Genomic DNA, 20457 nt, shown 5'->3' on the forward strand with positions numbered 1-20457 from the left:
AGGTTAGGACTTAGGAGAATCATCCAGCTTTCTCCTTAAACCACCTAGCTGACTCCTTTTACGTTCAATCATATCACAGGCAAGTCATATAAATGAAACTGAGACTGAAGTTGATTAAACCAAATGACAAACCTGAAACCTCCACTTATCAAAAAAAAAAAAAAAAAATGGCAAACCTTCCCTATATAGTTCATGAATATTCCATTATGTTCATTTATCTATATTTTATTTTATTTTGGTAAAATTATCTATATATACATTCAAGGTAAACATGTTAAATTTTAGAAATGCCCTTTTCTTCATCCCACTTGACTAGTAGTATGTCTCAGATGCAGAGATGCTATCATTCACTATAGTCACACACTCACACAATTCAGATCGGCAGATTAACATAAGAATCATGAAAATGTCCAGATTCAAAAAAGTTCCCCATTATAATACTCCTATAAACTTTTTGTTTGTAGTTCGAATTAAATATAAACACAGTAGTCGTGACAACTCATGGTAAACCACATGGGTTTGGTTTAAGATCGTGCAAATGGCACACTTGATTAAAAAAAAAACTGATTAAACAGAAAAGCTAGCTGAAAAAACATGAATATAAAGTATAACTCCAGATTTCATCTTTAACGAAACAAAAACTTTTCATTTCAAAAAGTTACCCAAAAAGAAGAAAAACTTTTCATTGCAAAATTAATACAAAAATACAATTAAAAAGCGAAGAAGAAGACATAATGAAAAGATGAAAAACAAAAACATTATTAGAAAGAAAGAAATAATGGGAACATCGCCGTCGTTACTGTCACCGTCTTCTTCGTCTCTCCGTAAGAAACGCCGTCTCACTCACTTCTTCTACACCGTCCTCGCTTTCATCCTCCTCGCCGCCTTCATCTACTGCCACGATTTCCTCTACTTCTCTCGTCGTTCCCTTCACTCCCCGACGACTACGACGATCCTCCACCAAGCGAACGACCCTCCTCCTCCTCCTCCTCCACCTCCGGCTTTTGCGGTGGGGAAGACGCCGGAGGGATGCGACGTGTACAGAGGCGATTGGGTCAAAGACAAGTCAACGCGGCCGTTATACAAAGAATCGGAGTGTCCGTACATCCAGCCGCAGCTCACGTGCCGCGCGCATGGCCGTCTCGATAGAGACTACGATTCGTGGAGATGGCAGCCTGACTCCTGCTCGCTCCCCTCGTTAGTTTCCAAATTTTAGATTCAATTTATAGTGATCGATCTTCAGATCCGGTTTTGCTCTGTTGTTGTTTGATTGCGTTAGGTTCGATGCGAAGATGATGCTCGAGAGTCTAAGAGGGAAGAAGATGATGTTCGTCGGAGACTCCTTGAACAGAGGGATGTACGTCTCTCTCGTCTGCCTTCTCCATTCTCAGATCCCGGATCGTTCCAAATCCATGGATACCTTTGGTTCCCTCACCGTCTTCTCTCTCAAGGTATCTCGTTGAAAGCCATTGAAGAAACAAACGCTCTTGCTAAGACCATCTCGGACTCTATAATTTAAGCCAAAATAGAGTAACTTTGTTATCGACTAATACCATTTGAACAAAAGTTACGCTATAATAGAGTTACTCTATTTCAATCTAAATTATTGATGAAAAAATAGATTCTTATTCGAGATCGGTTCCTTTTTTTTTTAATGTAGGATTACAATGCAACGATTGAGTTCTATTGGGCACCGTTTCTTCTCGAATCGAATTCAGATAACGCTACCGTTCATAGAGTCTCGGATCGGATCGTGAGGAAGGGCTCTATCAACATTCACGGTAGGCACTGGCGTGGCGCTGACGTGGTTGTGTTCAACACTTACTTGTGGTGGAGGACTGGTTTCAAGATGAAGATCTTGTATGTACTGTACTAAATACAAATCAATGAAGTTTATTAATTTTTCGAATACTACTAGTGATTTTGATTGTTTATTGGATTTGTTATTTGAAGGGAAGGTTCGTTCAAGGATGAGAAGAAGAGGATCGTTGAGATGGAGAGCGAGGATGCTTACCGTATGGCGCTCAAGACTATGGTTAAATGGGTGAAGAAGAATATGGATCCGTTGAAGACGAGAGTCTTCTTCGCTACCATGTCCCCTACTCATTACAAGTCAGTAACACTTATCTAGAAACTATGAGTTAGCTTAGTTTAAGTTGCAAGAACATCTTTTTGATCCTCTATGATCAGGAGCGAGGACTGGGGAGGGGAGCGAGGGCAAAACTGTTACAACCAAACGACACCGATCCAAGACATGGACCATTGGCCATCGGACTGCAGCAAAACGTTGATGAAAGTGATCGGAGAGGAGCTAGACGGGAGAAAGGACTTTCCGGTGACGGTGCTGAACATTACGCAGCTCTCAGGGTATAGGAAAGACGCGCACACGTCGATATACAAGAAGCAGTGGAGCCCGTTGACGAAAGAGCAGCTAGCTAATCCGGTTAGCTACTCGGATTGTATACACTGGTGCTTGCCTGGTCTTCAAGATACTTGGAATGAGCTTCTCTTTGCTAAGTTATTTTATCCTTGATTCTTTTTTCTTTTCTTAAGATTTGTGATTTTTTGTATACAATCCGAGTAGCCAGTAATTCTGTTAACCCCAAATAATCTAGTCGCTAGTTTTATAAAGCTTCAAGCTTCTAGCTACTTCTTGAACATTGATATTTTTCATTGTGAAATCAAATAACTAACACCCATTTCTTGCTGCTACTATATGATCAAATACGCAACTTCTACTGCAAGTCTTGTAGACTATTCATCCCCTCAAGGCTCTCAAGGATCCAGAGAACTCAAGTTAAAGAACTCATGATTATCTTGTGGCTCCATCTGAAGAGGATGTGAATCATAACCACCAGTGTGTACCTGGCTTTGGTTTTGGCAGGGATCATTGCCGGTTAACAGGCCTACATCAATATCACGAAGGAGTTCATCAAGATCAAAAGAATCATCCGGATCCCAAAAACCCTGCTCGTTTTGCATATCACTAGGCCAACCATAATCCGCAACAGTAAGCATATCTAACTCCTGCTGCGGCTGTATCACTTCTTCCTCCTCCTTTGGTTTCTCTAATCCATTTGATAGTCTGCTCCAATACTCCTCATCAAACTCATTCAGCCTTGTATAGGCATGTCCATGTTCATCCCCACCACATACTTCCTTGACATCTTTAATCTCACTAACTGGTCTAGTTTTACAATCAACATCCTCTTGCTTCACATCAAGAACAGCCTTATCCTCATCCCTACACACCTCACTCTGACTTGACGTACTTGTAAACTCAGAGCCAAGACACTGCTGAGGAAAGTTAAGCCTAGCCAAGGGACCGTACATAGCCATAGCAGCTTCATCATAAGCAGAAGCAGCTTCTTCCGCGGTAGGGAAAGTGCCGAGCCAAAGCCTGCTTACTTTATTAGGCTCACGGATCTCTGCAACCCATTTACCCCAAACCCTTTGCCTAACTCCTCTGAAGCTAGAGTGGGAGTTCTCTGGTCCACCTTTGCCTTTCATACAGCCTTTCTTAGACCCTTTGGCAGGAGCTTTCCGTTTCGGTTTCTCTCCTTGTTTTGTAGAGGAAGCGTTAACAGAGTCGTTGTACTCTTTCCACTTTTTTAGTCTATCGGCTACTGTTGTACCGTCTGCTCTAGCCCTTGATTTCCTCTTCCTTGATATTGTTATTGTGTGGGTTCCTGTTTGGTCATAAACAGCCATCTCTTCTTCTCCTTCTTCTTCTTAGAAGCGAATCAAATAATCTACAAGAAACCAAAAAAAAAAAGCTTAGGGCTCAGAAAACTCTCTCAAGGATTCTAGAAAACAGGAGAACGAGTTATAATATATTAAAGACACGGAAACTAAACTACTTAGCCACCAAGTATGTTTTTTCCTTGGCCACCAAGTATGTTTTTTCCTTGGCCACCAAGTTTGTTTTGTCTTTTATTTATAGAAAAAAAAGGAGGAAAAGTCGAAACTGAATTTCCAATTTTCTTTTTTTACACCTAATCGTGGTGATCAAGCTAGTTAAAAGAAAGCGAGTAACATAATAGACATAAACCCTAGAAGACTGAATCGAAAATTTCGACGTACTTATTGGGATTGATAACTTCAAAGTTCGAGTCGAATCTCTTCTTCAATGGTCAACACCCGCTTTTCCTTTTCGGTGATGTTGTTCGCGTGTGACGATCGATTTGTACTTACTTTGTATTATCTTCTTCGCGTTCGTTCTACTCTTTTTCTCTTTCAGATTTAAAGTTCTATTCGACAACGGGGTCGAGGGTATTTATAGACCTTCTCTGGATAATGCGAGACTAGTCAATATGTCTCATATGTCGACACGTGTCGTAATCCTCACCACAAAACACGCTCTCCATACGGGTAAGCAATTGAATCCTTAGCATAGTGGATAACCCTCCCTCCCCCCAGGCCCACACACACAGACACACAGACACAAGAGACATATTTAATTCAATTAGTTTTTGACAATGATATTATAGTATTTGGTTTTGATCACAAAATTTTATGTGAATTGAATATTGATCATATCGTGTGTGCTGCACTTTTTTTTAGGAAAACGCTTTCTACGCATATAATAGCATTAGAATGTAAAGATATCAATCAGCCGTAATCTGGTCAAAGTTGCAGCTCTGCATGTCCGTCACGTGTCTCTCTTTAATTTTGTTGTCACGGCCAGGAACTCTGACAAGCATCCACGTAATTGCCTGCGTACTTATAAAAAGCTTGTTGGACTTTTAGCCATAAACGGCTCCATATATATGAATCTATATCAATCTATTATCGACTCAGTAATGGAACCGGTCGATTTGGTTAAACCAGCTCCCAGCTATTAGAAAAGGTTTAAGTCGAACTATTACAGCCGTTAAGTCGCGCCGTTTAAGAAGCCCTGACTCGAACATTTTGCTCCCTAATTATAGCTTTTCGAAGAACATTACTTGAAAGTTGAAACTGAAAGCACACCAAGTCAAAAGGATACAATACACAACAAGAGATATTCAATGACAAGCTTCGAACACACGAAAACATTATTCAAACTTCTTTTTTCCTTCAGTTTTATCAGAAAGAGGAGGAAGGTAGGTAGGTAGAGTGAATTGCAAACTCCATGAATTTTGTTCTCTGCTCGTTGTTACCACTTGCTTGCTTAGTTGCTTAAGAACTTCCATATAGCCCTTTCAGTCGAAGTATCTCTTTTCTTGACTCAAGCTGCAAGAAAAACACACACAAAAAGACTAGTATTTGAAGCTCCTGAAACAAAAGAAAGTGACAATTTACAAGTTTTACAAAGTTGTATTTTTTTTTACCTGATCCATCTGCAACGAGATCATATACTCAGCTTGTTTCATCTGAGTTTGCTTCATCTCTTTCACTTCCGCCCATATCTAAAAAGAAATATAGTTCATAAATATTTTCAATAGTGAGAGCCGGTCTTCAGCGTAGGCTAGTAAATCATCAGTGTATAAGTCTTCAATTTGTTAAAAAAAAAAAACTATATAAACTTTTACTAAATTGTTTATAAGTAGGGATGTTAACTACAGGGTCAGGGCTCAACCCTCTTTTGTTTATTATAAACCCAGTCCTATATTAACCCAGCCCTATTTTAACCCTATTATAATCAAGGGTTAGGGCTGATACCAGGGTTAACTCATTTAATTGAAAAAAATATTTCATTTATTTTTGTTCTTAAATTTTAAAGATAAAACTAGAAAAATTAAGATATGATATGATTCTTTCCGCCAATTTGTTGAGCATCAAATCAAAAGTTTTCCTCCCAAAATCGCAAAATCGAGTTTTTGCTCCACAACTAAGAATAAAGTTTTTCCGTCAAAAAACAAAAATTGTGTTTTTTCCGCCAAAACCTAATTTGAGTTTTTCCACCAAAACCACAAAATCAAGTTTTCCCGTCGAAACCGCAAAATCGAGTTTTCCCGCAAAAACCGTAAAATCGAGTTTTCCTGTCAAAACCGGCAAATCGAGTTTTTCCACCAAAACTGTAAAATCGCGTTTTCCCGCCAAAACAGCAAAATCAACTTTTCCGCCGAAACCGCAAAATCTAGTTTTCCCCCTCAAAACCGTAAAATTGAGTTTTCCCGCCAAAACCGCAAAATCGAGTTTTCCTCCCAAAATCGCAAAATCGAGTTTTCCCGCCGAAACCGGCAAATCGAGTTTTCCCGCCAAAACTACAAAATCGCGTTTTCCCGCCGAAACATCAAAAACGAGTTTTCCGCCAAAACCGGCAAATCGGGTTTTCCCGCCCAAACCGCAAAATCGAGTTTTCCCGCCGAAACCGCAAAATCGAGTTTTTCCGCCAAAACCGCAAAATCGAGTTTTTCCGCCAAAACCGCAAAATCGATTTTGATTTTTTGGCGGGAAAACTCGATTTTAAAGTTTTGACGAAAAACTCGATTTTGCGTTTTTGGAGAGAAAACTCGATTTTGTTGTTTTTGTTGAAAACTCGATTTTGCGGTTTCGACGGAAAATTTCGTTGTTTAGTTTTAGGCGAGAAAACTCGACTCTAAGTTTCTTTTGGTAAAAAACATTATTAAATATTGTATAATAGTTGTGTGAATCAAAATAAAAGGGTTAGAATTTAAACCCTGGTCCTATTAGGGCCAACCCTGTTTAAACCCTATTTAAAAAATGAGGGTTAGGGTTACAAATGGGTTTGCAGGGTTAGGGGTAACCCTGTTAGGTTGAACCCATATTAAGATCCCTATTTATAAGCCTCCAAATTTTATGAAATAACCTTAAGCAAGAGTCAACTAATTACCTCACTCAAGACATCCATACAAAGCTTCTCTTTCTCCTCTCCATTGTCTTCAAATGCGTCCCCTGACATGGCGGTAACGTACGAGGACCCACACGATGATTTATCTATATTATTCTCTTCCTCATATTCCCAAGACACCCTCTCATCTTCCCAATCATTTTGCATCATTGAAGAAGAAGAAGCAAATCCTGTGTTGTTACCCTTGTCAAAACTCTTGTAACCATCCTTATCCCTAGTATCCTCCAAAATCATGTTGAGTCCTTTCAGATGGGCATGAAAATTTGATGCAGCATCCCAGTCAATCTCTGAATATGCACCCTCGGCAGAAGTTCCCGTGCTAGGTCCTATTATATTCTTAGCCTTAGCAGAAGTCCCATTTTGCGGTGGTTGGAAACTTTGTTGTTCGCAAGTGTTGACTATGACATCTTGGCGTGAGGACAAAACTCCTTTACTTGCTTGTGATGGAGCTTCACGTCTAGCTGAAGATTCACTGTTCGCATTTCTGAGAACCGATGAGTAAGTTGGACCAGATTGTGACACATGTTTTTGAGCTACTTCACATTCTTTAGTTTTTCCATCTTTTGAGTCTTGTTTAAAAAGACTGCTCCACTTATCAACACGTGGCGCTCCTCCTGAGTCACCTATCTCCACAAGAGAAGAAGCCGGAATAGCGTTTCTGGATGATGATGATGGTGATGCAACAACATGTTTGGATGTTGATGGTGGTGCCCTTACATATGGTGATGGTTTAAACAAACGTAGCAGCTTGTTTGTCTGAACTCGGTCAAGTTCAAACCAAAAGATCTTCTCATCCTTGTAATTATCAGCAATTACTGGTCCAAACGTTTCTTCAGACAACGGCTCACACTTCACTCGGACACGTACCTTTACCTGAGCAGGGTACGGACTTGGATCTGTACCATTATGAGACCAAGCTTTGGGATCAATGTTCAGCTTTCCTTCACTCGCGGCTTCAAAGACGCCGTGAAGTGTTCTATCACTGTAGTTGAACAAGAACAGCGTCAGACCAGGTTCAATGTTCTTGATGTAAGCCATGTGAGGGCCTGGTAAGCCTGATCACAAAACAAAAATTAATTATCAAAACATGGTCGTTACAAAAGATTAAAGATTTTGCTAAAGAGAAACTAACCAAACAAGTTCTTAGCGTGACACTCTTTGATAGTGCTGAACTTGCATCCAAATATAACACCGCAGAGATCTCCTTTCTGAAGCTTCCTTACAGACATAGTTCCATATAGATTTTGGACATCCTCTTGCTTATAGGTCTCTGTCTTCCTCCCTGCACCCATTGCTTCTCACCTGAAACAGAGAGAAAATCAAAAGTGTTTTAGCTTAAAGAAAAAAGTCTTTTCTGAATGGTTTAACACAAGTATGATGTTACCATGAACATGGTCACGTATCCCGGATTAAGTTTAATTTTCTTTAAATAATTAGTTCAAAATCTTGAATTTCTTTAAAAGTATTTAGCTTAAATTCCATCAAAAAGAATTAGGATAATTATTTTGATTTATTTAAATAAAATCAAACTTTTCACATCTATTTACAATTATAGACATTATCATGAAAAAGTCTCTGAACTAATTCAAATTTTATGATAAGGTTTCCAATTCAAAATATTTTCTAGATCCGCCATTGATCTACTACTAACTTAAGCAAAGATCAAAGGATCTCATACACACATAAGACGAGAAACACTCAGTAAACAAACAAATCGAAAGTTCATGGAAGATCTGATAGATCACGACTCCTTACCTAAACCGAACGATCCTAAGAGAGAAGAGAAGAGAAGAAAGCAGATCCAGAATCGTCAGAGACAACACTTCCTGCAGATTTCAGCTCAGAAATGCATGAAGATCAGGAAAAAAAATTCAAGAGAGAGATTGAATGTTAAAGCTAACTAAAGCTTTAGGGTTCTTTCAATGTTGTCTGAGAAAGTTGAAGAGGACTTTGAAAAAGGAAGATAGTAGAGTGAAACAGAGTAACGCTGCTAATTTTCCTAGACAAGCAAAACTGGCGCGAAATAGAAATCTTTACGAGACGATAATACCCTTTTGTGTTTTGGGATCTGATGCTAAAATGGAAAGTTTATAGGGGAGTTTCGGTAATATCGTTCAGCGAATCAAGACGTTGCAGTTGCAGGGGCATCATGTTAGACCATCATCAAAGGAGAGTGTTGAATTTATTAAGAGTTTAATACACTGTAGTGTGGGGTGTTTTTTTCCTTAGAGAATATATGTAAATTCAAACGAGTTGAATACATTGAAGTAGTTGAAAATGTAAACAAACACTGTCATATTTTGATAGAGTTCATGTGTTTCATTTTTATTGGTTTTCCAAATTTGTAAACATAAACCCATGAACACAGCTAACAGCATACACATTGCAAAAGTATCACATGAACACAACTAACATCATAACAAACAAAACCCACAACATAACTTATAGGATATAGGTTACAGAGATCCTAGAAACTCTTACCTGAGAGAGAGAGAGAGCCTGATAGAGAGGTTGCCGGAGAGAGAGAGAGCGCCTGACAGAGAGAGCGAGAGAGCCGGAGAGAAAGCGCGCCTGAGAGAGAGAGAGAGTCGTAAAGAGAGACTGAGAGAGAGAGGTCGCCGGAGCCTGAGAGAGAGAGAGCCTGAGAGAGAGAGAAAGCGCCTGAGAGAGAGAGAGCCAGAGAGAGAGAGAGCGCCTGAGAGAGAGAGAGACTGAGAGAGAGAGAGCACCTGAGATAGAGAGAGAGAGCGCCTGAGAGAGAGAGAGCCGGAGAGAGAGAGAGAGAGAGAGCCGGAGAGAGAGAGCCCCTGAGAGAGAGAGAGATCCGGAGAGAGAGACTGAGAAAGAGAGAGCCGGAGAGGGAGAGAGAGAGAAAGAGCGCCTGAGAGAGATAGCTTGAGAGAGAGTTCACCGGAGAGAGAGGTCACCGGAGAGAGAGATCGGAGAGGTCGCCATGAGGAGATCGGAGAGTTCGCCGGAGAGAGGTCGGAGGAGAAGAAGATTGGCCGCAAGAGAGAGTTACGTGAGAGATGAGAGTGAGGCACAAAAGTTTTAGGGTTATGTGTAGCAGGGTCATTTTTGTCATTAACCATTTTTGACTGAATCAGCTGCAGCTGGATGCATGGTGAAGACTCAGCCAGTTTTTTTTTAAAGTTCAGCTGAGTTTTCGAAACTCACCCAGCTGATCCATCTGGATGTACCGATAATTCACACTAAACGAACACCAAAATTCACCTTTACCCAGATGGATCAGTTGACTGACCAAACGAACATGGCCTATATGTAAATTCAAACGAGTTGAATACATTGAAGTAGTTGAAAATGTAAACAAACACTGTCATATTTTGATAGAGTTCATGTGTTTCATTTTTATTGGTTTTCCAAATTTGATGAGGGTCTTCACGCGTTGGTGTTACTTATATATTATGTCGCTAACACTTAAAATAGTAGTATAAATATTGTTTATATACAATACTAATTAGAAAAGTATAGTAATTTACGTGACATATTCAGTGGAATAATGAAATCATAATTTTTTCATTCCTCTAGCAATCAAGAAAAGAGGTCAACTGTGGCATAGAACATCTGCCGTCAATGTGTCCTCCGTGAGGCCACCAAAAATTCCTCTCTTCATGCGCACCAAGGTCACACACACAGACTTCATTAAATATTTATAATCATGGAGTGGATTGCTATTAACCAAGACTAGAAGAAAGAGACCCATCAGCCACGACCAGATCCAGCCGCGGCCACGACCAAGAGGAGAGAGAGTCGGTCGGTTTAGACCGACTTAGGATTAGGATGTTTTCCTTTTCTTGTTATCTTTAGTTTTCATATTTCCTTTTGGATTAGGTTTTGTACTCTTTCCATTTTTCTCTTCCTTGTAACCCTTATATAAAGAGAACTTATTATTCAGAAATAAACACACAGTTTCTCCATTCTTTTACACTACGTTATCAGCACGATAGCCTCCAAAACCCTGAGACCAAAATCGAAACCTAAAAGCTTAAAACCGGCGACTCTAAAACCCTAAGAACGTTCTTCGTTTGTTCTAAACTCAGACGATCCATCTAAACCCCTAGACGTCCTCTGTCCGTTCGGATTCGACGTCTCCAGCTCATGCTCCAACTCAGACGAAACCCGATTAGCACACGGCCCGCGTCCAAGAGACCTTGCACCCGAGACAAGCCGACAGCTCGCGACCATCCCGGTTCCGCGACCCGATAGGAGCCTGCAAGCGTCCGATCTTCCCGTCTTGAAGCTCCGTCCGTTCTCGCCCTTTTCTTTGGTGGTCCGGTTCTAAACCTCTACAAAGCAAAGGTATAACTAGATCTGAGAACCTAGAAAGATCAAAACCCTAATCCATTATTATGGAAACTTTGTTCTTGATGAAACCCTAGAAATTACATAATTAAAATATACAAATCTTATAACTAGTAACCAGAATCGATTCCATTAGAACATAATTGATTGATTATTCGTTTCTGATCTGAATTTAAGAAACCCTAATTTTGGAATCGAAAACCCTAAACCTAAAGCTTGAATTGGATTTTTATTTGTTCTTGCTTGATTGATTGATTTGAGAAATCTGAGGTTTAGGATTGTTAAATTGATTAAAGTAATCTATCTAGAACTTAAATCCTAAAGGCCTTGAAACCTTGATCTTAAAATCGACTTCTACTAGTGTTTAATCAAAACCCTAGAATTAGATAAGGTTGCTTGCATTGACATATGAATCTGAATATGGATTGCATTCATACTGTTTTAAAAGGATCGACCAGCATATAGTTTATAAAAAGTTGAAACCGTTTGCATTAGTATAACTACATGACCGTGTGGCTTGATGATTGATTAGCACCATGGTCAATTAGATTGCTTGATTTTCATAAATGCGTAAGACAGGTTTGTGGCCGAGCTTGTTAATTACCCTGCGGCCACATGATCACATTATGAACCTAAATTGTGAATGATAATGTGATTCAGATGTCGAAAATCTCAAACAGAGACTATGCAACCCTTAATCTCTCCGGAGATAACTACTTGCAGTGAGCGCTAAATACAAAGATCAGTCTAAGGTCAAAGGGACTTGGTGATACAATCATCAAGGGTAACAATGAGACCGATAAGAATCGGTACAGGGCTATAAGTATTATATGCCATCATCTCATTGAAGGTCTAAAAGATCAGTACATTACGATGGAAATCCTCTAGAGCTTTGGGATGCTTTACAACATAGATATGATCACCAGAAAATGGTGTTACTCCCAAAGGCTAGAAATGACTGGAAGAATCTAAGATTCATGGATTATAAGTCAGTGGATGAGTACAATTCAGTCTTATTTAAGACGGTCTCAATGCTGAGATTTTGTGGTGAAGTTGTAACCGAAGATGAGTTACTTGAGAAAACATTCTCTACATTTCATTCATCAAACATAATACTGCAGCAGCAGTACCAAATGAAAGGTTTCGCCACATACACTGATCTGATCTCGTGCCTGCTACTGGCCGAGGCAAACAATGAGCTCCTGATGAAGAACAGTGAAGCTAGACCTGTTGGAACAACAACATTACCAGAGGCCAATGAGGTTGAAAAGAAAGATCCCAACGAGTGCAATTACATCCAGAATGATAAGAGATCACATGGCAAAGACCGAGGTGGATACAGAAACCGTGATCGTGACAATTACTCGAACAGCCGAGACAAATACTTGGCCGGCCGGAAAGGAAACCACAATAACCGTGGTCGTGGTTCCAATCCCGGCCGTGGCCGAGACGGTTATGGCCGAGGTCGAGGCGGTATATCCAAACCGTCTTACTCGACCAAATCCGTTTGTCACAGATGTGGGATGGACAACCATTGGGCCAAGAATTGTAGAACCCCTAAGCACTTGTGTGAGCTCTACCAAGAAAGTCTTAAGAATAAGAACCCGAAGGCTCACATGGTTCACGATTCCAGATATGAGGCTGATGATGATTCCGACATTGCTAAAGATGACCAAATGGATTTTGAGACTTCTGATTGTCTCAAAGACTAAAATTTTTGATACGACTTGTTTTATTACTTTATGATTGCTTTATGATTGCTTTGGTGTTTTTAATTTTATTGTTGGTGTTCTGAAACTTTAATAAAGAAAGTTTTAAAGTTTTATAAAGTCTCTAAGATTAGAAATCCTATTACTTATAGAAATGAAAGATGATATGAGCATACTCGTGTTGGATAGTGGCACAAGTCACACAATACTTAGAGACAAAAGATATTTCGTAAATCTCACGATGCAAAGTGCAAACGTACACACCATTGCAGGTGTAGCCGGCCTGATTGAAGGTCACGGCCATGCATATGTACTGATGCCTAATGGCACTCATCTAGAGATCAAAAATGCCTTGTATTCTCCAAGCTCTAAAAGAAGCTTATTGAGTTTCAAAGACATAAGGTTAAATGGTTTTCATCTTGAAACATGGGAAGAAGGAAATGAAGAATTCCTTAATATAATTTCGTTCACCAAAGGCAACATAAAGATCCTAGAAACCATACCTGCAATGACTACTGGTCTATACTATGCAAAGATCAGTATGATCGAGGCTAATGCCTGCGAAATTTTCACTCTATGGCATAACCGGCTTGGCCATCCCGGTAATAACATGATGCGAAAGTTGATGATGAATTCACAAGGGCACACGTTTAAAGGAGTTGTCCTAAACAATCTCACATGTGCAGCATGTGCACAAGGGAAACTCATAACTAGGCCATCACCAGCCAAAGTTAATAAAGAGATCATAAACTTTCTGGAAAGGATTCAGGGAGACATATGTGGACCAATACACCCACCTAGTGGGACGTTCAGATACTTTATGGTTCTGATTGATGCATCAACCAGATGGTCACATGTTTGTCTACTATCCACACAAAACCTGGCATTTGCACGCCTGCTTGCTCAGATAATAAGACTGAGGGCACACTTTTCAGACTTTCCTCTAAAGACTATACGTCTAGACAATGCTGGTGAGTTTACGTCCCAGGCGTTTAATGAGTATTGTATGTCCATGGGGGTAAGTGTAGAACACTCTGTGGCACATGTACATACACAAAACGGCTTGGCCGAATCCTTCATTAAACGTATCCAGCTGATAGCCCGGCCATTACTAATGAGGTCTCAACTCCCGGTATCAGCATGGGGACATGCAGTATTACATGCAGCAGAACTGATTCGCATCAGGCCATCTAGTGAGCATAGATATTCACCATCCCAGTTAATCAAGGGTCATGAGCCAGACGTGTCCCACATCAAAACATTTGGATGTGTCGTCTACGTTCCTATTGCTCCACCACAGAGAACGAAAATGGGACCACAGAGAAGGATGAGAATATATGTTGGATATGACTCCCCAACCATTATAAAGTATCTTGAGCCAACAACCGGTGATTTGTCAAGGCCAGATACGCAGACTCACAGTTTGATGAGTCCACATATTTGACCTTAGGGGGAGATAACGGCCAGTTGAGCAATGAAATAGAATGGTCTCGACCATCAATATCTTGGCAAGATCCTCGGACTAAAGAATGTGATATGGAAGTCCAAAAGATTATACATCTTCAAAACCTAGCTAATCAACTGCCAAATTCATTTGCTGACCCAAATAGAGTGACAAAGTCATACATACCGGCTTGTAATGCACCAATAAGAATAGACGTCCAGAAAGGACAAGGTCAAGTGGCTACAGAGTCTACACAACGTCTCAAACGTGGTAGACCTATTGGTTCCAAAGATAAACAGCCTCAGAAGTCCAAGAGAGGTGCTGGATCCGAGAGCATCAAGGAAACTGTCCAGAACATTGATGGACCGGCCGAGCCGACCAGAACGATCGAGCCAAGTGAGCCGGCCACACCAAATGATCAGACCGTTCCAAATGATGGGGTTCGGGACGCCGAATTTCATGGGACACAAGGGCCGAACAGTCAAGAGATCTCTATAAATTATATAATGTCTGGAACGAAATGGAACAGAAAAGATATCGACGTCGATGATATGTTTTCATATAAAGTAGCACTTGAGATCATGGAAAAAGATGAGGATCTAGAACCCACATCCATATATGAATGCATGCAAAGATCAGATTGGATCAAATGGAAAAAAGCTATAAACGTGGAGTTAGAATCATTAAAGAAAAGAGGCGTTTTTGGCCCTATAACCGTGACACCTAGAGATGTCAAACCAGTGGGATACAAATGGGTCTTTGTGAGAAAGAGAAATGAGAAAGGAGAAGTAGTGAGATACAAAGCACGGCTTGTAGCACAAGGATTCTCACTGAGACCAAGAATAGATTATGAGGAGACTTACTTCCCTGTGGTGGATGCAACTACATTGCAGATTAATCAGTCTGGCCGTGAAAGAGAAACTTGATCTGCACCTAATGGATGTAGTAACTGCATACATGTACGGTACACTGGATAATGAAATTCATATGAGAGTTTCAGAGGGTATTGAGCTCAAATATAAGAAAGGTTCTCGAGAACAGCATTGTATTAAGCTGAATAAATCCTTATATGGTTTAAAACAATCAGGTCGAATGTGGTACAACAAATTATCAGAGTACCTAATGAAAGAGGGTTATAAGAACGATCCAATAAGTCCATGTATTTTTATAAATAAATTCGACAGCAAGGGCTTCGTGATCATGTCGGTTTATGTGGACGACCTGAATATAATTGGAACCCCTGGAGAGATTTCCCAAACAGTCGAATGTCTAAAGAAAGAATTCGAAATGAAAGACTTAGGAAAAACTAAGTTCTGTTTAGGACTGCAATTTGAGTATATAGACAATGGAATCCTTGTGCATCAAAAGACATATACAGAAAAGATACTCAAGCAGTTTAATATGGACAAGGCTCATCCCTTGTCGAGTCCTATGGTCGTGAGATCCTTAGACTTAGAGAAGGACCCATTCGGACCAAAGAAGCCAGACGAGGAGACACTCGGACCGGAAGTGTCTTACCTAAGTGCCATTGGAGCCTTAATGTACTTGGCTAGTCATACTAGACCAGACATCAGTTTTGTCGTGAGTTTACTGTCTAGATTCAGTTCATGTCCGACACTTAGGCACTGGAACGGAATAAAACATCTGTTCAGATATCTGCAAGGAACAAAGGACCTCGGATTGTTCTATATGAGCCGACCAGGAGATAGCTTGGTCGGATATGCAGATGCTGGGTACTTATCTGACCCACACAATGCTAGATCTCAGACAGGATATGTGTTTATGCACAGTGGGGCTGCAGTATGTTGGCGGTCCACAAAACAATCCTTAGTGACCACATCCTCTAATCATGCCGAGATCATAGCCATGTTTGAAGCAAGCCGAGAGCTTGTGTGGTTGAGGAACATGACCGACCATATCCTAAAGGAGAGTGGCCTGGCCGTGGGAAAGGAAAAAGAAGAGCCAACGATCATCTATGAGGATAATGCAGCTTGTATAGCTCAGCTCAAAGATGGATATATTAATGGAGATAGAACAAAGCACATCTTGCCCAAATTCTTCTTCACCCACGACCTGCAGAAGGCTAAAGAAGTTCAAGTGGTTCAAGTTTGGTCCAGTGACAATTCAGCCGATCTTTTCACCAAGTCTCTGCCAACCTCAACGTTCAAGAAGCTGGTTCATCAGATAGGAATGCACCAGCTGAAGGATCTTCAGTGATGCCTTCATCAGGGGGAGTGTCATGTGTTGTACTCTTTTTCATGCCTACGGTTTCCATTTTTCCCACATTGGGTTTTTGGTTTTCCTAAAGAGGTTTTAATAAGGCAACGTCGTGCATGATACAAACTCATATGGTTATAGCATCTAAGGGGGAGTGTTATAAATCATGGAGTGGATTGCTATTAACCAAGACCAGAAGAAGGAGGCCCATCAGCCACGACAAGGCCCAGCCGCGGCCGCGACCAAGAGGAGAGAGAGTCGGTCGGTTTAGACCGACTTAGGATTAGGACGTTTTTCTTTTCTTGTTATCTTTAGTTTTCCTATTTTTTTTTGAGTTAAGTTTTGTACTCTTTCCATTTTTCTATTCCTTGTAATTCCTATATAAAAAGAACTTATTATTCAGAAATAAACACACAGTTTCCCTGTTCTTTTATTACTAATTAATATTCCTACCAAATTATTTTGTTGTATAGTAAAGGAATCATCACATGTCATGTAATTAAATCTGTTTCGGTTATGATGAAACAACTTATAGAAAACGGGTAGACAACGTGGTTTTAAGTGAACAAATATCTTTCTCAGGAAAAGTTGGCTGCGTAATCTACGCATTCATCTATAACCCCATCTTTGTATATGCCAAGGGTTATGACTTTAGAAACGCATGCATGCCTAAAATTCAGTTTTAAGAAAATCGGTAGATGTCATTAGACCGGCTCAAGGCTTACTTAATTGGCCTAATAAAACCAAATTTCTTGCCAAATTATCTGTTCCTTTTAATTTTAACTTCCGTTAGCTGGTTTCTAATGTACATTCTTGTTCAAATTCTAGAACTTTACATTAAACTGAGAGAAATCTTATGTATCCAATACGAAGATTATGAATCCACAATTGTTAGTTGTCGTGGATTAGAATTATAATAGAAATTGAGTATTTGAAGGGAGATAACACACATTCCAAACCATATATTGTCCTTTTGGGCATGGGGACATTATCCAACACACAACTAGTTCAGTGCATGTCAATATTTGCGTCCTTTTGGCTTTTATCACAATCAAATTAAATAACGAATGAGTTTTCTTGGTGTTATCTTCCAGTCAATTAGTTTTGTTTTATTAGTTCTGTTAATATCCTTTTATCGTCGCACCATTTTGACCTAATGACGCCAAAAGATAATTAAGTGCGTGTCCACATCCACAAAAAGACGCATGAGAGACCTTCCTCGTTGCTTCCTTCGAAGCTTTCTCTTTCACAATTATTTTTTTTTGTTATTGTTTGCGTCCACGGTTACATATAATAAACGTTATATGTTTCACTACCAAATGCAAACGTTGTTAAAAATCATAATAATTTTCAAAACCTAAGTCGGGAAACTTGATTCATACTTATCCGGGGACATCAAACTCCCTAAATAAATTGTCTAACGTACTTAACCAGTAATCACTTTAAAATTATAATGCATGTTAGATTTAGAACTATATGTACAACAGTGATACATTGTTAAGGGGGTATTAGTAAAAAACTTTTCTGTATAATATTTAACTTGTTCTAAATATGCGATAAACTCAACTTGTTAGTCAGTCAAACTAATAACAAGCAGAGCTGTATATACATACACAAATTTCACAGCTAATCCGCAGAGGTATGAGCTAAATAGACAGTTTTATTTTCTGTCAACATATCATAATTTTTTTTGTTTGATAACTTACATATGCTGAACTTCAAATAATATAAACATGTTTAACGAATATTATAAGATCCGAAAAGCACTTTTTTTATTTCAGTTATATTAAAAACAAGTGGATATACAGTTCGTTTACTATATAATTTATCTCCTACGTAAAACAAAACAGAATTTTAATATCTTCACCTATTATTGTTTTTAGAATGTTTTATCTTATAAACTCAACTCCTTCACATAATTAGACAGCAGTAAAGCTATACATACACAAATTCGCAGCTTATCCACTCAATGTTATGAGCCAAATGGTGAAATGGGCAGATTTCAACAAATCCAGAACACCTCGTATTATATAAACAACGTTTTAATATAATAAGATCCCAAAAGCACTTTATTATAACATAGCCAAACGTTACATCAGACACAACGGCGCAAGTCAATATGGGTTTCCCCATGCTTGTACGCACTAAAACCCCAAACAAAGGCACGAACTTAAAGCTAATAATAAAAAAAAAAAAAAACAAGAGAAGAAAAGCGACGACCAAAACGCGACCTTTAAGCGTTAGCCCACACCGCGTCTCAACCGCACAAATCCTTTCAACCCATAAAACAACAAACCAACCACACACCGACACGTAAGCAACAGCCTTTATTTAGTTATTAATCTGACGTGGCTGCAGCAATAACCTTTACCAAATCCTCAAATCGCAAGAACCAGACCCGGGACGGATTTTCCAGCCCGACCCGAGAATTTGCTTTCCCACACGGAGGGGCAATGCGACGCCCTGATCTCCGCAGAGCGCCCGGAGACGACGCTACCGATCCGCGTAACCGTGAGCGAGGTGTTCGAGTACTCCCTCACCTGAGTGATTACCCCATGCGACACGGTCCAGGCGTGGATCCAGGAGACGGAGCTGGCGGCGTCGCAGCCCTCGGCAATGACGGTGGATCCGAAGGAGACGACGGAGAGAGGCGAGAATTCAAACGGCGGAGAGACGCCGGTGAGCGTGCGCATCAAAAACTGGTGCGGCGGAGGGCCGTGGAACCAGTAGTCGAGGTCCGGGGTTAGGGTCCGGTGAACGGAGTCGACGTCGCGAGATCTCAGGGCGTCATACAGCTTCAGAACCACGTCTCGGTTCTTGGTCTCAGAATCCGCCAGAGTATCCAGTTCTTGAAAGAGTTTTCGGGATTAAAAAATTGGATTAATTAAGAGACGAACAACGTAGATAAGCTTATTCAAATTGTTTGTGATGAATCTGGGATTTATATAGCCGTAGGCTATGGGGGCTGGGATTTGATTCTCTGCATCCCATCCTATTTTTAAAGTTTTCGGATATTTAGCACGTGTCGTCATATGATTGGGTTAGTGTGGTTTGTGGGGTCCGGCGATAAAGTTCCTTAAAAGTCGAGTCAGCTAATGTTTGATCTTACCGTGTAATTAGGTGAATAGGTTAATTGAAATTGCTAGCGGTAAATATCTTGACTTTGGTTGATTTAAGAAGGAAATGTTTTTCAAACCCAAATTAGAAAGCAGAATAGGAATTAATTAAATTGTTGATAGTAACGCATGCATACACATAGTTTTGGGTGAGTTTTCACGGATAATTATTCATTAACCGAAATGATTAATATGCAGTAAATGATTGGTAGAGTAATTAAGAAACCTGTTCAACTTGTGTGTTGGCCCCGCCATCAATAATAGAAGTTTCAACGGCAGTATAATGCACAATCACCATTACACATGTCATGCAAAGTGTTCATGTAAAGCAGAGTGGCCATCTGTGACCATGACACGTCCGGTTACTCATTGTAATACATTTATACGTTAAAAAATGTTCAAATGGTTCTCAAACATTTATTATGGCCTCAAATCAACTACGGGAAGCCCTACATCAATAAACTATTCGAGTTTAAAAGGAAAACAAATGCAAGCTTTGAAATATATTATAAATCTTGAATTAGACAACAAGTTGATTACAAAAGGAAGTACAAAAATTTGATTACACAAACAAATAATTAATTATACGTTAGTGGAATTCTGAAGTGGTTCTCAACGAAAACAACTCTTCTGACAGCGACGCCTAATTACTATATTAGTGAACTTAGTCTAAAATGACAATTTATGACATTATATAGCTTTATATTATTTGTTAAAGTAAATGAAATCTTTTTTTAAAGCAGATGGAGAACACCATTACCGATCTTATAAGATATTTTGTAAATGTTGTTGGATAGTGAGATCAACAATGTATTCCATTAAGCCTGAGAATAAACCTGGACCAGACTAGCA

At 39.7% G+C, this 20457-nt stretch overlaps 5 protein-coding genes and 1 long non-coding RNA gene across 6 annotated transcripts; 3 read left to right on the forward strand and 3 right to left on the reverse strand.

Annotated features, from left to right (window-relative positions):
- The first annotated feature begins 659 nt into the window (after positions 1 to 659).
- On the forward strand, positions 660 to 2699 carry LOC106452552 (protein trichome birefringence-like 32). Its single transcript, XM_048759272.1, has 5 exons — positions 660 to 1197; positions 1280 to 1451; positions 1661 to 1860; positions 1954 to 2112; positions 2191 to 2699. Exons 1-5 carry the CDS (start codon positions 743 to 745, stop codon positions 2531 to 2533), a joined length of 1329 nt encoding a protein of 442 aa, XP_048615229.1. The 5' UTR covers positions 660 to 742; the 3' UTR covers positions 2534 to 2699.
- On the reverse strand, positions 2648 to 4257 carry LOC106452551 (dehydration-responsive element-binding protein 2B). The gene is made up of 2 exons (XM_013894703.3): positions 4084 to 4257; positions 2648 to 3752 (listed from the first exon to the last, which is right to left on the reverse strand). Exon 2 carries the CDS (start codon positions 3709 to 3711, stop codon positions 2776 to 2778), a length of 936 nt encoding a protein of 311 aa, XP_013750157.1. The 5' UTR covers positions 3712 to 3752; positions 4084 to 4257; the 3' UTR covers positions 2648 to 2775.
- LOC125587906 lies at positions 4243 to 5020 on the forward strand. The gene is made up of 2 exons (XR_007324318.1): positions 4243 to 4371; positions 4564 to 5020. It is a non-coding gene; the product is annotated as an uncharacterized LOC125587906 (long non-coding RNA).
- BNAC05G42140D lies at positions 4920 to 9021 on the reverse strand. Its single transcript, XM_013784723.3, has 5 exons — positions 8552 to 9021; positions 7929 to 8098; positions 6779 to 7851; positions 5313 to 5390; positions 4920 to 5214 (listed from the first exon to the last, which is right to left on the reverse strand). The coding sequence occupies exons 2-5, from the start codon at positions 8086 to 8088 to the stop codon at positions 5161 to 5163; spliced, it is 1365 nt and encodes a 454-aa protein (XP_013640177.1). The 5' UTR covers positions 8089 to 8098; positions 8552 to 9021; the 3' UTR covers positions 4920 to 5160.
- Positions 9022 to 12324: 3303 nt separating this feature from the next.
- LOC125587348 (translation initiation factor IF-2-like) lies at positions 12325 to 12831 on the forward strand. Its single transcript, XM_048757612.1, has 2 exons — positions 12325 to 12592; positions 12704 to 12831. Exons 1-2 carry the CDS (start codon positions 12325 to 12327, stop codon positions 12829 to 12831), a joined length of 396 nt encoding a protein of 131 aa, XP_048613569.1.
- Positions 12832 to 18529: 5698 nt separating this feature from the next.
- LOC125587907 (senescence associated gene 20-like) lies at positions 18530 to 19392 on the reverse strand. The gene has a single exon (XM_048759273.1). It carries the CDS (start codon positions 19180 to 19182, stop codon positions 18868 to 18870), a length of 315 nt encoding a protein of 104 aa, XP_048615230.1. The 5' UTR covers positions 19183 to 19392; the 3' UTR covers positions 18530 to 18867.
- Between the last annotated feature and the right edge of the window lie 1065 nt (positions 19393 to 20457).

The sequence above is a fragment of the Brassica napus genome, chromosome C5 (genome assembly GCF_020379485.1).
Source record: "Brassica napus cultivar Da-Ae chromosome C5, Da-Ae, whole genome shotgun sequence".
Classification (NCBI taxonomy): domain Eukaryota; kingdom Viridiplantae; phylum Streptophyta; class Magnoliopsida; order Brassicales; family Brassicaceae; genus Brassica; species Brassica napus.

Excerpts from the sequence above, each read along its gene's own strand:
- LOC106452552 (XM_048759272.1), top strand. The coding sequence starts at position 743 with ATGAAAAACAAAAACATTATTAGAAAGAAAGAAATAATGGGAACATCG. Across the intron at positions 1,198-1,279 it reads GACTCCTGCTCGCTCCCCTC|GTTCGATGCGAAGATGATGC; the intron begins GTTAGTTTCCAA and ends TGATTGCGTTAG. Across the intron at positions 1,452-1,660 it reads TCACCGTCTTCTCTCTCAAG|GATTACAATGCAACGATTGA; the intron begins GTATCTCGTTGA and ends TTTTTAATGTAG.
- LOC106452551 (XM_013894703.3), bottom strand. The coding sequence starts at position 3,711 with ATGGCTGTTTATGACCAAACAGGAACCCACACAATAACAATATCAAGG.
- BNAC05G42140D (XM_013784723.3), bottom strand. The coding sequence starts at position 8,088 with ATGGGTGCAGGGAGGAAGACAGAGACCTATAAGCAAGAGGATGTCCAA. Across the intron at positions 7,852-7,928 it reads TCACGCTAAGAACTTGTTTG|GCTTACCAGGCCCTCACATG; the intron begins GTTAGTTTCTCT and ends TTTTGTGATCAG. Across the intron at positions 5,391-6,778 it reads GTATGGATGTCTTGAGTGAG|ATATGGGCGGAAGTGAAAGA; the intron begins GTAATTAGTTGA and ends ATTTCTTTTTAG.
- LOC125587348 (XM_048757612.1), top strand. The coding sequence starts at position 12,325 with ATGAAGAACAGTGAAGCTAGACCTGTTGGAACAACAACATTACCAGAG. Across the intron at positions 12,593-12,703 it reads TTATGGCCGAGGTCGAGGCG|AAAGTCTTAAGAATAAGAAC; the intron begins GTATATCCAAAC and ends AGCTCTACCAAG.
- LOC125587907 (XM_048759273.1), bottom strand. The coding sequence starts at position 19,182 with ATGCGCACGCTCACCGGCGTCTCTCCGCCGTTTGAATTCTCGCCTCTC.